At 37.9% G+C, this 16,779-nt stretch overlaps 1 protein-coding gene across 2 annotated transcripts in view; it reads left to right on the forward strand.

Moving 5' to 3' along the window:
• The window catches only part of RAB27B (RAB27B, member RAS oncogene family), a 52,094-nt gene that overhangs the window by 27,186 nt on the left and 8,129 nt on the right, over positions 1-16,779 (forward strand). The window contains exons 1-3 of one of the 2 annotated variants that reach the window (XM_042910980.1): positions 11,606-11,660; positions 12,729-12,900; positions 14,516-14,601. In XM_042910980.1, the coding sequence (XP_042766914.1) occupies positions 12,748-12,900; positions 14,516-14,601 (239 nt within the window). In that variant the 5' untranslated portion in view covers positions 11,606-11,660; positions 12,729-12,747. Of the gene's footprint in view, positions 1-11,605; positions 11,661-12,728; positions 12,901-14,515; positions 14,602-16,779 lie in introns of those variants that run through there. The other variant, XM_042910979.1, reaches the window with a different exon arrangement.

The raw sequence follows: 16,779 nt of genomic DNA on the forward strand, positions 1-16,779 counted from the left end.
CCCTGCTGATCCTTTATAATTAATAACGGATGCAACCCAGTCAATGTTGTTATGCTGGAGAAAAATGTTCCAGCCCGCATTCTTATACTCATTCCTCGTATTTTATCCTACTCATTTGTTTTGCTTAAGACAATGTAAACCTATCTGCTATGAGATATAGTATATTTTTGCTAATCTTTGTGATTCTTCAATAAGTAAACCTTACCTATAGTTGGATTTATGAAACTAGTTTCTGTTTTAGACCCTAGGAAAAGTCTACTCTTTCACATGATGTTGAAGGATTTTAAGGTGAATAATATTATAGTCCCACCCTTGGCTTAATTAGGGGAAAGACAATGGACTTAATGCTAGTCTGTGTTTGTCATTGTGTAAATACAAGTGAGAAGATTAGCTGCTGAGTCACATTATCAGAGAAGAGCAGAGCCAGCTTTATGCTGAAATATAAACCCCCTAATAGTCATATATAGTGGTATATTCACCTTAATGAAGTCAACAGAAATATAGAGATAGAACAAATCTGAAACTTCTCTATTTTGTTATTAAGTGTAACTGGAAGCTTTCTGAAATTTAATATGCAAAGCACTTAGCTTTCATAATTTTTCCTCTTATTGTAATAATAATAATACCTACCCATATAGGCTCAGAGTTCAGCAGGAAAACTTTCACTTTAGCCGTAATAATATAGCTGGCTAAAAGAAACCCTTTGCTTCTTACTGGAACCTCAGGAAACAAGACAGTAAAGAAAGATATTTGGATTTTCCTTTTTAAAATTTGGTAGAAATGTTAGAGGAAGAGCATTCTTTGATGTTATGGAAGTAGATTGATTTCCCCAAATTTCTTTGAGACACACACAGACCTTCCATAAACTGGAAAGTGTCAGATATAGCAAATGTATTCTTGGTGACAGATAGCTCACTGTGATTATCTTTCCCACTAAAATGTTAACATTTTCCTTTCCGTATTTTGACTTAATGTAGTGAATTATGATATTTGTCCTTTCGTTAAAAAATACCAGAAAGTAAAATGTCAATCTGTAATGGAAAACGTGATCATGTTTTTCCTTGGGCGGGGGCGGGTGGGGGGGGGGGCACCCAGGGTGGTGATTTTGCAGAGATCACATAACCCAATCTGTGTTCCTGCAGCTTGCTGCATGGTTTCCTCTCATCTTAGAACAAATCTGGGAAACTTAGACAAAGCTAATTTCATAAGAACTGTCTTGTAACAATTCTTAGTTTATAAAAAAAAACTCCAACTCATGGCATTTCTTTGCTGAGGTCATGATTCTTTCTCAGTGAGAACAGTCACTATGGATATGAAGAGGCAAGAGAGGATATTCCCACATGAAAGTCCCTTTCTCGGTTAAAAAAAAATGGGCAAACGCAGAATGCAGAATTCTGAGTAGCAATCTTTTTATAAGTATAATTTTGGTAAACCACTCACACTGTTGAATATTTCATGACTTTTTTCAGCCCCAAATTGTTATTATCCAAAAAATGTTCACCAGTCCTAAAGTTAAAGAGGATTATCGAATGGAGAACTACTCTGTCCTGCTGGGCTCTGAACAAGGCACTAAGTTGCCTGTTACTCTGCTCTGATGAGGCCTGAATATTCACCTAAATAGCAGGGACGGGGGGGGGGGGGGGGGGGGGGGGGGGGGGGCATAGCTGTAAACATCTTTGTGCTAATGATGACTTTTCTTTTCTCACTGGGAGCAGCTGGGGGTGAAAGTTGTCAAAGACAAAATTATAAATGTTTTATATCGGAAAATGCTAGGTGGGTTTAAAACAGTGGTCAATTGATTAGGCTACTGCCAAGAAGTAAACAATAGGCTTATTAAAGCCGTAATTAGTCATTGTTGACATATTGTATTTTTAATCAGAGCTCCAGCAGGGGATAAAGTAGCTGAAATAATCTCGTGCTTTGTCAAGTAGAAGTAAAACCAGCTCTTTAAAATGTAGCTGTGCCTTTTTCCTGAAATTTCTACACCACCTTTGTTCTGAGAAATTGGGGGACTTCATTTTAAGTTACAAAGTAACCTACATGAATTGATGAATTACACTGTGGTCGTGTTATACTGTGTCATTGGTCAGAGTGCTTTTTTTCTTTTTGTAGTTCTCTAGTTCTTGGCAAGAGTAGAAGGGGAATTTGTGATGACTGACTGCGTTAAGCCAGGTATTTTTACATACTTAACCAACTGCAGGTACAGACCCTAACAATCCAGGGTTAAGTAATTTGCGCACGGCCACATGGTGGCTAAATGGCTGAAACTGAACTTCTAAACACAGGGCTGTGGACTCCAACAGCTGTGTCCTACATCCCATCACGGTCAACACTTGATCTGCAGATCCAACTTGATCAGCCAAGGCCCACAGAATGCTTCTTCTGCTTCCACCTAAGGCACGTTTGCTGTATCCAGTGGCATGGGGTATACCTGCTGCCTCCAGGACGTGAGCACCCTGCTCATCCCAGTCTTTGTCTCTTCCCTTCCCACATCAGAGTCCAGCCCACATCTCCTCTCCTCCACGAAGCCCTCCTGGTTATTTCTGTCCCTACTCCTGCATCTCTTTATGAATTTTTCTTTTTTTTCCTGCAAATTTTTATTTAAATTCCAGTCAGTTAACATAGAGTATAATATTAGCTTTGGGTGTGGAATTTAGTGGTGCATCACTTACAGCACCCAGTGCTCATCACAACAAATGCCCTCCTTAATCTCCATCACTTATTTCACCCATCCCCCCACCTACCTCCCCTCTAGTAACCCTCATTTGTTCTCTGTACTTAAGAGTCTGTTTCTTGATTTGCCGCTTTTTCACCCCCTCTGTTTATTTGCTTTGTTTCTTAAATTCCAGATATGAGTGAAATCGTATGGTATTTGTCTTTCTCTGACTTATTTTGCTTAGCATAATACTCTCGAGCTCCATCCGTGTCTTTGCAAATGGTTAAGATTTCATTCTTTCTGATGGCACACACACACACACACACACCACATCTTCTTTATCCATTCTTTAGTCGATGGACATTTGGGCTCTTTCCATAACTGGGCTATCAGAGATAGTGCTGCTATAGAAATTGAGGTGCATGTATCCCTTCGAATTGGTATGTTTGTATCCACTGGGTAAATACCTAGTTATGCAATTTCTGGGTCATAGGGTGGTTCTATTTTTAACTTTTTGAGGAAACTGCATACTCTTTTCCAGAATGGCTGCACCAGTTTTCATTCCCAACAACAGTGTAAGAGGGTTCCTCTTTCTCTGTATCCTTGCCAATACCTGTTGTTTCCTGTGTTAATTTTAGCCATTCTGACAGGTGTCAGGTGACATCTCATTGTAGTTTTCAGTTGCATTTCCCTGATGATGAGTGATGATGAGCATCTTTTCATGTGTCTGCTGGACATCTGTATGTCTTTGGAAAAATGTCTATTCATGCCTTCGCCCATTTTTAACTGGATTATTTATTTCTGGGGCTATCTGAGCTTTTCACTCTCCCCTGAATACCTTTTAAATTTAGAGCCATAGATTTTCTGTTGTAGAGCTCATTTCAAATAACTTACCAGATATAAAGACTTAACAGTTATTTGTTTTCTTTCCAACCACATAAGGGTTAAGAACCACATGTAATAGCATTCTGTATTTTCTACTTTATACACATTGAAGCTTTATACACATGGAAGTTTTATACACATTGCAGAAATAAAATTCTAATCTAGAAATTTCAATTAACATAACCAGGTACGTAATACAGAAAGAATGTTTGACATAAATAAGCACTTTCTTTGGACTAATTCCATTCTTTGTAGATATAATCTGTTTCAGCATTTATTAAGCTCATAAAATGCTTCCTGTTAAATATAATTTAAAACAACAACCAGCCAACATTCTTTTCCTAAAGAAGCCTTGGATTTTTTAATCTTTTTTTTTACTTTTGGAACTACATGGTTCTGAGTTACCTAGCATTAGGTTTAAGTGAGAAAATTGTGTTAATATGAAACTCATTCTTTTTTTATAGATATGTGAGCCCATAGATGCTATCTAACTTGGCTTCCTCACATTTCAGAGATGCAGAATTTGTGGGCAGATATTTTGATTAGTATGCCCTTTCTCAGATAATGAAGCAAAGGAGTACAAGTTTGGCAAGACTTCATCAAATCAGCAGCCAGCTGGAAAATGATCACAATTTTGCAAGATTATTAGGCCAGTGTCTGAAAACTTAGGAAAACATCTTATTAAATGCTCATCTCTTTAGCTTAAACCCATATCTTTTTTCCATGTGGAGACATTAAGAGTTGAAGCTTCAATTTACATATATACACTCAACGTTTTCCATATGTCACATAACTTTACAAAGGAAAAAGATAGATTGACTGCTGTCATAGAGGATGGTGTGCCCTTTTTGTAATAAGGGAAAGCAACTGTCCCTTGGCTGCAGCTGGTGGGTCCACTGAGGCAGGCACCTATGGTGGGAAAGGAACCATCTTCCCAACCAGCCACTGTCTCAGGAGATGATATGTCTTCATGAATGGGGTCCACTCTGCTCTCCTGTTTGCTATAGTGTGAAACTAGGGGTTACACGCGCTGTTCAAATTAGGAATCATTCACTGGCAGTGAGGAGTCTCAGTGCTAACAGATGGTGTGGTGGTTCTCAAACTTGACTGTACATTGGAATCATCTGGAGAGCATTAAAAAAATACTAATGCTTTTGTCTCACCATCAGAAGTCAGATTTATGTGAAATAGGGTGTGGTCATCATGGAGTTTTAAAGGCAGCCAAGTTTGAGAACCATTAAGTTGGGAAAACCCATTTTTGGGTCTCACTGAATGGCTTCAGGGAAGATGTCAACCTCTGTTTGTACACTTCCTAATGTGCTGTATTGCCTCAAAGGTTTTTCTCAGTCCTGGAAGAGATATAGGTCAAAGATTCTTTCCATGAAATGTCTTTGCTGAATTTCAAGAAATTTACATTTTTTCCCCCTAGTTAAAGTCCTGGGTGAAAGGATCCACAAAAGCATTGTTTTTTAAAGTAGGACTCTCTAATAAAAAGTAAGCCCTATGGCTCCCTTATGAAGACAAACATAAAACCTTTTCAGGTCAAATACTAAATCTTCCAAAACATTTGTAAAGCTTAAGTTACTTAATTCAAACATTTATGCATTGTCTTCAGTGCATGTAGTATATGTGTTTTGAGTGAGTAAATAATGTTTTGAGGACTACTCCTAATTGTCAGGGAAGCAGTCTATACAGTATGTGAGGGAACAAAATGATATGTAGCTAGAAAAGTATGGTGAGGGCATGTAATGGTGTGTATCAGCAGAAGAAGGAATCCGCTAGCTATGTGCCAAGCTTTACAGATGGCAATCAATAAGAGGAAATTGCTCTCAACTGTAACAAGATCAAATTAGATAAACGGACTCTTTTCTTGACCAATGGGTTTTTCTACTCTAGACTGAGTTGCTGAAGGAGGTTAAGAGTCTCAGACTTCTGGAATAGTTTCCTGTAGGTGTACCTCAAGGTGAAAAAAGAGGGAGAAAAACAGTTTCCAAATCTGACTGCTCTTCTGTCATACCGAAATGGATTATGTAAATTCTGAGTTCTAGGACCTGCCTACAGAGATTCTGATTGAGCCTTTCTGGAAAGTCCTTAAGAGTTTGTACTTGTAAACACCCCAGGGAATATTGATGCTCAGCCAGCATTGGGACCCACTGGGTTTTCTGCACACCCAACTTGTGTTGCGGTGCTGTTTCACAGGCTCCTGACAACCAGTCTGCCCTGCTGTGTCCCAGGGATTCTCGATTACTCATTCCTGATTTGTGAGCACATTTGCTCAGTAGATTGGCTAGCAGGACCCTGTCAAATAAGGAAGATTTTTATAAATAAGAAATTAATGTAAATGTGGGAATTAGGCTCATAGAGTGCATATCAGGCCCTTTCCATTCAGAAGGGTGTTATTATCCAAATACACATGATTCTTACTAGTAAGTGACTTTATTGTAAACAAGGATTAAGTAACACCCAGCTAGTGGAGCTCGGCTAAAAAAATTATTTTAAAAATAAATTAAAGAAGTTTTATGTAAATAAATAGATTTTAAAATTAATTAAATTAATCTTTTTAAATTTTTTTTTTTTAGAGAGAGAGCACGCAAGTAGGGTATAGGGGCAGAGGGGGAGAGAGAGAGAGAGAGAGAGAGAGAGAGAGAGAGAGCAGGCTCCACGCTCAGTGCAGAGCCCAGTGCAGGGCTTGATCCCAAGATCCTGGGATCACGACTTGAGCCAAAATCAAGAGTCAGATGCTCAACCAATAGAACCACCCAGGCGCCCCAATTTAAAATAAGATTTGTAAATTAAAATATGACATTCTTACTTCGTTGGGCTTTCAAAACAACTCCACTGAGTATAATTCATATACCATAAAATCTACCCTTTTAACATATACAATTCAGTGGTTTCTAGCACATTCACAGATATGCTACCACTATTATCTAAATCCAGAACATTTTCATTATCCCTTTCCCATCAGCAGTCACTCTCCATCCTTCCTCTCTATCCCCTGGCAAACACTAACTGAAATTCTGTCTCCATGAGTTTGCCTATTCTGGACATTACATATGTATTGAATTGCGGATTATGTGACCTTTTACATCTGGCTTCTTCTATCTAGCATATTGTCAAGGTTCATCCATGTCATAGCATGTGTTCATACTTCATCCTTTCTGTGACTGAGTGATATTCCACTGTGTGGCCATGCCACATTTTGTTTATGCAGTCACCCATTAATGGACATTTGGGTTGTTTCCAGTTCGGGACTATTATGAGCATTTGTGTACAAGTTTTTGTGTGGATATCTGCTTGCATTTCTTTTGGGTATAGACCTAAGAATATTGGTAATTTATAAGCTGGCTGATCAATAAATGGGGGTATACTACTATTCCCTCAAATTGTATATATGTTTGAAATTTCTTGTAATAAGAAGTAAAGAAAATAAAAGAAAAAAAAAACCCACACAGTTTCAAACGTTCCCACAAAATGAAGCTAACAGGCAAAAAATGTGACTTTTGAGAAAAAAAAAACCATTTAGACAAATAAAATATTCATTGCCTCAGAAGTGGGTTTAATATATGAGAATAATAAAGAATGTGAGAATAATATATCAATAGAGACAAATCAAGTTAAAGCTGACTTATGTTAGAATTTTTATCCCTTATTTTCAGGGTAAGTAAGCTGAACTTCAGAGTTCAATAGCTTCTTGGTTTATCTCTATTTCACTGAATCCCTTAATCATAAAAATGGATACTTTTATCTTTTAAAATAGATGCGATTGCTCCAAAAAACACATTGTCAGCTTAAGTAAAGGCAGTTTGATCAAGTTGATATTGATTTATATTTATAATTGGGTTTGAATTTTCCATATAGGCTCACATCCATTAATTATAAATAGTCATTAAGAAGAATCAAAATGAAAATTAAAACCTTCCTAAAAGAACAAAATGCTAAAGAATACACTAAAGAAAACTTTCTGTTTGTTTGTTTGTTTTAAATTACCCCTACCTTTCTTTCCTCCAGAAAATGTGTTCTGTTTTACTGATGCACAGATGCTATACATAGGTCCTTGAGTAGCGTCTATAATTTAACCTGTAGGACAAGAGTGTGGTTATGGAAAGCAGAATTTCAAGGTCAGTCAATGAGAACCACCCATGGGCTATCACTCACACAATGAAATTTTTGCTATGAGAATTCCAGATCTCAAGATGTTCCTTCTGGAGCCCAATATAAGCCAGTCAAATAAAGATGAATGAGGAAATATTAAACATCTGTCCATTTTATGTTTGACAGCATTATTTTATTTAAAGCACCTACAAAGTGATATCACTGATACTTTGTCTACTATTTTAAGCTTTCCAAAGTGTCTTTAGACTATTAAGTTGGTTTTCATTAGTAAGTTCAAATCACAGGGTCATAGGTTGTCATGGCATTTTTAAGATTGTTACATGGAGAAGTACAGAGAACAGTACCCATGCAGAGAACATTAAAGTTTGCATGGGTAAGTCTGTCTGTGTGATAGTCATCCATACATCTCTGTAGCATTTGGTAAACTCCCCTCTAGAGAAAAGAGAGTATATCCTCAGGGCCACATAGACTATCATGCAAAATAAGAGGTGCCAATGGGAGTGTGTCAGATGGGTGAATGGATGCATTCACAGAGAAGCCTAGTTCTGAGCTGTGACGTCTTCAACTGACAAGTTTAGACGTTCTCTGCCAATACAAATCTCACTTCCAAAAATTACAGTCCCTGTGTATTTTCTGTTTTCCTGGGTTCTTTGAAACTGCTTCTTTGAAGATACAAATATTCTATTTTGATAAAGTTTTTATATTCTTGTGCAAGTTAAAATAGAAAAATGAGCTCAGGAAGTGAGCCCCGGAAGGTACCATAGTTATTATTTAATCTAAATATTCACCTCACAGTTGAGGAAGCAGGGAGAATATGTCCTGAACTTGGAGGGACACCACGTCCACCAACTGCTCAAAGATTAATTACATTAATTATGGCATTTTCATGGCTCTGATACTCAACACATATGTATTGAGCTCCTAATACATGCCGACCATGGTACTGGACCCTGTGGCTCCAGCACTGGACAAAGAATATTAAGTTCCTGAGCAAATGGAATTTATGTTGAACAAGAATGATGCATATTGGGGGATGAAGGGGAAGAAAGAGAGAAAGAAACTAGGGGCAGCCTCATTTGAGATAGTCTAACTCTGAAAATCATGTTCCTGTCAACAAGCAGAGAAAATTCCCTTCCCCCATAGGATGAAAATATTTCTACTTTCTACCTATATAACTCACTTTTCATTTCAAATTATAACAAAAACAGTCTTGGGTTTCCTTTTTAGAAACTGTCATCCCACAAATCATCTAACTTCTGTGCATGTGACTTCTCATCTGTAAACTGAGGACTAGACCACAGGATTACTTAGGTAGGTTTCCCTCTTCCTTTGAGACTCTTCATTAAGCAGAGCCTCACAAATGTTTTGAATTCTTTTTTCTACTCTTTCCAGCCCCTTACCATCCCACGAAGGGCTCTGAGGATGATGCCTCAGTTCCTATATCTGAAAAGACCTCCTGGTTCTTGTGGTATAGCTTGGGATGCAGTGATAATGGTAGAGAGTCCACATGTTTCCTGAAGCACAGCAATCTTCTGGCTTTTTCTTTCCTTTTAGATCCATAGAACCAAAAACTGACAAGACCATCAATCATTGTGCAGGAATAAATACTGCTAAACTTGTCAGCTTTTTGATCCTTCCCAGATCATTTTTTTTTTAGCTCAGTTCTTGGAAAAGGAAACCTTGCCAAGACTTTAATTTTTCTTTGTGGTGTCATATTTGCCATGCCAAGGATAGAATATTGAGGTCATATGATTTTAAGACTCAGAAAATCACATGGTAATAAAAGAGGAACCAAACTATATATGAGTAGTGATATAAAAATGAGAAATAAAATTCATTTTCAAAAGAACCTTAAGAGGCAAACTATCTCATGCCGAGTTTACTTTGTCAGTTTCTTTAACTGGTCTGCTGGAGACACTAAATAAAGGTTTTCCGTAGTGCCAAGCTTTGCACTCATTTTGGGTGGAATTTTTGTTAAATGCCACAAAATATGCACAACCCTTCACTTATAGAAAACAGCCAGTGTAGGCCACAGTGAAATTGATCCATGGTTAGCCAGTTCACTCTGGACTAGAACCTGGCTGAGAGGCAACTCCAGTATTGCCCCAAGTGAGTTTATGTACCAACAGCAGAGACAAATTGACTGCATATCAGGAATATGTGGTAGGTCATGTAGCTGGCTACTGATGATAGCCCCATTCTACAGGTGGAAAGGCATCTCCCATGCAGTGCTCCTGTATCTTCTTCCTTATATCTAGGTCCTCCCGTTGTTATAAGATTAAATACAAGTTCATCTTCCTCTACAAAATCTTTGCAGACCACTGCAATCCATGAAGATTACCATGTTGTGTGAACTAAAAGCACAACTATTTGACTCATTTATCAATTAAGCATGTTCCCCATCTTGTAAAATTATGTTGTAGTTTCTTGCTTCTTTAAGTTTTTTTTTACATTTTTTTTTTAATGTTTATTTATTTTTGAGACAGAGAGAGACAGAGCATGAACGGGGGAGGGTCAGAGAGAGGGGGAGACACAGAATCCGAAGCAGGCTCCAGGCTCTGAGCTGTCAGCACAGAGCCCGACGCGGGGCTTGAACTCACGAACTATGAGATCATGACCTGAGCTGAAGTCGGACACTTAACCGACTGAGCCACCCAGGTGCCCCTCTTGCTTCTTTAAGTTTAAGTATACACGTGCCTTATCAGAAACTAGATGATAAATTACATTGAAGAAGTTTTCATCTTTGGGCCTGATACTGTGTATTGAATATATTTAGATAGATTTGCTCAAGACGAAGCTTGTCCTAACAGTGTCACAGAAAATATTACACAAAAACATAGCTAACTTTAAGCAAAATTTTAAAGTATGCTGCTAAATCTTCTTGACTCTATTATTTTCATTTCTCCAGGAGCTGCAGTATCCCCCAACTTTATCTTGCATTTAGGCAGCCAGTAGCTTTAACTTGTTCCCCCTGATCAAGACTTGTGCTCAGGGAAGAATTTAACATTGGTCACTTATATCTCAGTTAGAATAAATTTAACCTTTCCCAAGAGAATTAACCGTTTCACCCAGTAATACTGGTGAAATGATAGACTTTTTCATCCTTCAGAGGAGTTTCACATGAGCAAGTTTGGGAGAGAAAGAGAGAAGAAGGCAAAGAGATGGTGGCGTTGATATTCCCAAATAGGGGGAAATTATACTACTCTGGCAGCAATCTCCTCTAGCAACCCATTTGGCTCAGACTAGGAACAGCAACATCTTCAACTGTAAGTCCTGGTAAGATATTCAGGACCATCAAAACTCAGAATTAACCCCTGCTTTATAGACCGTCACTGAGAACATTTTCCCATGAATTTCATGTCAATACTTCAGATACCCGTATCCTTTTATTAAGGAAGGCTGGCTGTTGATGGAAGCTAAGCATTTCTTCCAGAGCCATGATTATACTTTGTATAGATACTAAACAAAAGCAACAACAAAAAAGAGAGAACATTTACCATCAGCCAACATTCACCGTGAGAGTCCTATTCAGTGAAGAAAGCATATTATAGAGGAGGAGAGCTTTAGCATAGAAGTAGGTACTGGCAGCTCTCAAAACACTTTAACTCAAAAACAATTTGTTAATTAAAGAAACATCCATCAATAATAAATTTAGCAGGATTTTGCAGCAGTAAGGTTCAAATTTTAGAAAATTCTAATGTAAAAAATGTGCCGATCTTCCAAATGATGTAATGATACTGATTTGCTAAGTACCTAATTATCATCTTTATCATTATTTATCCAAAGACATGAAACCTTTTAGTTTTGATGACTAACTAAAGTGACACCATCAAAAAATAAAGTTTTGTTTGAATTGATGAACATGTGCACTATTTTCTTACAGGTAGGAAATGATTAGAATTATCTAGCAATTTTCAGATATGTCTATGGGGTAACCTGTTGTTGGAAGTTAATTTTAATCACCCCATAACTGAAGAGTATGATGTTTTCTGGATCTGTAAAGGTGGGAAAATATTCTTCTGTCTCATATAATAGGAGAGATACTTTTCTAGGAATATCTTTATAGGCCTTCCTTTACATGGGCTATAATAAACCCCTTTCTGCAACTCATGAATCAGAGTTTTACCAAATGCCAAATCGTTTTGCTGACCTCAGGAGTGGAAAAGTCAGTAAGTATGTGGTAGGTGGTAGTGTAATTCAAAGGTATTACCAGCACGGGTGTTCTTGGCATTTACTCATGGCATCACCCATAGCCATTGTAACAGAAGAAATTAAGACTGAGGCAAAGGAGGTTAGGGCAATAGAAAAAAATGGCAAATGACATTCCTTCAGGTAGGTGAGATACTAGCAGAATTACCACAGCTATTCTTCTTCCTAGATTTTCTCCTTTTTCAAAGTCTGGAAAACATTCAGCAGATTTGCCAAATACAACAGATTTGCCATTGGAGAACAGAGGCTTTGGTATTTCAAAACAGAAGATTGTTAGATGCTGCTTTTGAAATGATTTCAAATCAATGTTTTTAAAGGTTGTCATCTCAGTTGTTAAATTTTTTAAATTAAAAAGGAATATTTTGCATGCACATAATAGAAAGCTCATTATGCATGATTAGATGCAAAATGTTCCCCTAGGCTTTTCTCTTCCACTACCCATATATAATTTCAATCTCTTCCTAGCCTACCTGCATCATTTTGGGCAGGCTTTTCTGTTTCCTGTGACCTTCTTCTCTTCCTAGCACCATACTCCTGGTCCCAAAGGGCACTGGCTTTAAAACAAGGGCTGTGGCTCTTTAAGTTGTACTATCACTGGGGCAGTGGCTACTGTGGGTGTCATATAATCATATAGCCTTTTGTTCCATATTAGCTGACATGACGTAAAAAGCTTTGCACTGAGTGAGATAGTAGTAGGTGTGCTTTTCCTCCTGAAGCTGCTCTGTGCAAGCTCATTCAGAATTGGCAGAATGGAAGTAATCAACTATTTTAAGCTTGCAATGTAAATTTATGTTGTGTTTTGAAGGAAGGCAAAGGGGAACGAATTTTTCCCGTAACCTACTGTTTTTCCTCTTCTATGCAGGCCTGCCGAGTCCATCACTATGACCGATGGGGACTATGACTATCTGATCAAACTCCTGGCCCTTGGAGATTCGGGGGTGGGGAAGACGACATTTCTTTATCGATACACAGACAATAAATTCAATCCCAAGTTTATCACCACTGTAGGGATAGACTTCCGGGAAAAACGTGTGGTGAGTCTTGACCCATACTCTTATGTTAACCTTGTTGTTGATCCTTCTCAGATTAAATAGAATTAAGGAGCTATGGTTACTGCATTGCAAGGAGTCTGTCTTTTTTTGCAGGAAATTCATAACCTGTCACTTTAATTCAATTTAGAATATTTTTAATTTTGTCAACCATAAATCACATTTTTGCTAAGAAAAATGTTGAGTGACACTATCACTTGTCTCCAAAAGTATATAGGACAAATAAATATTTTATGGGTCTATATGAATTCTATGAATTCTCTAGGAATCTTTCAAAACCCGAACTATCCAGGTTGCCAAAGCATTCACTCTTGATCTGAGTTAAGTTTCTCAATAAGAACCAGTGGTGTTCATTTATCCACTCTTAAGAGAGAAGTTAATAAAAGGATGATTGGCAAATAGCTGGAATATGAGCTTTGTAAGTTCTTGCTGCATTTGTATTTATGTGTAGACTCAGCTATCAATCACTAGCTTATTATGAACAGAATGTGAGACCAGTCCATGCTATTTTACAAGATAAGGGAGTTTAAGTGAGAATTACAACTGCTTTCTGCTCCTATGCTAGACACTAATGACAGGAATAAAGATATTGTGACATGTGAGACATGTAGCATAGACACATAAGCTTAGCCAGATTTACTGCCACCCAAGGTATTTGTGATTGCCAACATGGCTGCGGCTTCCAATTGATGTCACAAGTCTACTCTTTTCTTTGAGATCTGGGGTGGGGGGTAGGAAATAGTGGTTGAGAAGTTAAATTCATGGTTCCTTATAAATCTTGTGCCTGATCTGAAAGTCAATACATTTTAGTGTAGTCTTGGCTTCTAACCTTGCTTCTAACCCCTCCCTTCCTGTGGCTTCCCTGCTCCCAAATGCCTCCACTGATCTAGATAGAAGTCCTTACAAAGTTTTCCCTTTAAACATTTTTACTAACACATACTTAGGAGAGCTGATTAGGTGTTGAAGTTGTTATGATTTGCTGAAATAAGAAGTCAAAAGGCCATAATTTTGAAAATTTAAACATTAATAAAAAGGGCCTTTGGAAAAATGGCTACTAAAGGAAGACTTGAAATATCTTGTGTAAACGTACTAAGAAATTCTGTGCCTATTTTGTGGGTAGGTCATTTTGAAAGGCCACATCACAGTAAAAGATATTCAGGTATTTGTACAGCATTTCACTGTTTTAGAAGTGCATTCACATCTGCTATTTCGGTTTGCAGGAACTCTGTAAAGTAGGAAGAGATTGTGGGTCTCAATTTGCTGTAAGACAATAAGATTCAAAGAAGTGAAATGAAGAGTTGATGCTTGAACCTAGAACTTGGGTCCTCAATCTAATGTTTGCTGCCTCCATGAGGAAGTGACAGAAGGTGTCTAATTTAAGTTTGCAGTATGCCTAAATTGTGTTGAAAATCATACTTGTACTTGACATTTAAAAGTGAGAGTCTATGTGATACTTCTGGAAAAAAACAGAGCAAATATTTATTCTGCACTCTGAACTTTGATTATAGTAATTGAGAAAAAACATACTGCGTGAACCCAGAGAATTTGAATGTTGACAAAATCCAAAGTAATATCAACTGATGAAAATTGTATCTTTTAGGTTTATAATGCACAGGGACCCAATGGATCATCAGGGAAAGCATTTAAGGTGCATCTTCAGCTGTGGGACACTGCAGGACAAGAACGGTAATAGTAAATTACTTTGTTTCTAGCTACAAACAGCTTAGAAAACTTACTTTAAAGTGAATGCCATATGTGATCTTGAAAGTCAGATGATCTACAACTCTTCTCCTGGTTTCAAATTAGACATTTATATCACGAAATGAGAATAAATTGTTTATAGTTAATTGGCCATAGGTAGCATTGTGTATTTGGTATGATTTCAAAAATCAGATCTTCAAAAATCTCTGAAGATCCTTGTGTTGTCTTTGTACTTTCTAATAGGAAAAAAAAATCTTCTTTAGCATTTAATTAAATTAAGGTGGGCAACTGACATTATTATAAGTGCAACCTAAAGAGGGAATTAAGGAAAGGGGGGTAAGACCTTTCTCATTTCTTTCCATTCTTCTGCACAGCTCCTCTGTCCTGTACCACTTGACTGGCTTAGTTTTCTAAAGTTTGGGTCACACCATTGCTCTCTAGCTAGAATATTTTCCTCCCTTCCCACCTTCCCTGATCCCCTCTTTTCACCAGGCCTGTCTCATGTACCACCTCCTTTGTGGGAGCCTTTCTAAACACTCACTTGAAACAAATCCCCTCTTGTTATGAACTCCTATGACACTGATCCTTTTGTCCATTAAGTTAATTAATTATACACCACCTTGTAGTAAGGTAAATCTTTTATTGATTCACCTGTGGCCTTCTTACCCCAACAAAATTGTCCGCATTACTGGGGCAGAGACCATGCTTGGTTTTCTAGCATCTTCTCTGGTACAATGTCCAAGACAAGAGAAGCTCAGTAGACAGGAGTGTTGTTTAGTTAGAGCTGGAGGTACTGTTCCGTTATTTGATGAAAATATCTTTCTTTGGGACCCAAGGTTTCCACGTGGTAAAGACCACAAGCTAATGAAGCTTTTCAATATCAGATTAAATAAAAAATGGCTGTGGATTGTCAGAGAAGATATTTAGAAGGCACATACCTCCAAATCCGGCATCACATGTCTTAGAATGTTTATGCTTGTAAACACTTTCGTGTTTGAAATGCGTCCAAAGTGTTCTCGCTTTCCGTGGGTGTAAACGCCGGGAGAGGTGCTGGGCCCTCTCTGTTAGCTCTTTTGACTGTGAATTCCATTTACACACATTCTTCAACACTGCTAGTTCTTCTGAAGTCATTCCTCACAAGAATCTCTGTTCATATGTCAGTTTTGTTGTCACAAAGATGTATGTTTTATAGACCAATTTAATTCACTTTTGAAGAAGTAATATGAGAAAATGTGGTTCCCATATGTCCTCACACATGATATGTCAGCCTAGCATGATGGTAGGCTTCTCTCCTCTGCCCCCTTAAGACAGCTGCTCTATGAGGGAAGGGAGGAATACCAGGGATAGTCTTAGTAGCACTGGGGTTTTTCATCCCTTGAATGTTGCATTCTGTATATATATAAGGTGTAGCTACACAACAAGATAAACAGTGTCTCACACCTCAACCCTGTGCCTAAAAACATCTGGCAGTATAATACGTATAAGATAATGCTTATTGATAAAAGTGGTATCCTGGGCACAAGGGAAAATATCATACCCCTTATGTAAACCTCAAGGATACAGGACACAGCCTTAGTTCCCAGTGAGGGAGAGAGTAATAATGTGACTCTGGGATCGGTTTCTTTTGTTTGTTTTTTTATGTGGGTCTAGCTTTCCCCACCCTACTGACTCACTGGACAAAATGAGATTGGTGAGTAAAACTGGAAGTCAATTACCTTTCCCCTGGAGTAACCCTGGGAAGAATGGGTGGGGGGGGGGATAACAAGGGTGCTGGGCAGAATGGTCCAGGATATGAGCCTGTGGCAGAATAACAGTGTCCTGTCCATGTTGCTGTGGATGCAGAAATGTTTGTCCCAATTAAATCTGTACAGCAAACATGTTTTAAAATTAACTTTGTCATGTGCTATGGGCAATTAAAAGGGGATATGGCACAGTCTTGTCCTTAAATGAGACACACATACACAACTCTTTCTCTCTCTCTTTCTCTCTCTCAAAGAGAACAGAAAGCAGTTGTCTTAGCCACACTATTGTGGCTGAGTAGGAGACAATTTTATGAATACAGCTAGTCACCAAAGAGAAAGAAAACTTTTATAAAAGCTCTATAATCTCTGAGCTTCCAGCAACTGGTAGGAGCAATTCCACAAGAAAAAAAATTGAGTGAAA

Source organism: Panthera leo, chromosome D3, assembly GCF_018350215.1.
Source record: "Panthera leo isolate Ple1 chromosome D3, P.leo_Ple1_pat1.1, whole genome shotgun sequence".
Lineage (NCBI taxonomy): Eukaryota > Metazoa > Chordata > Mammalia > Carnivora > Felidae > Panthera > Panthera leo.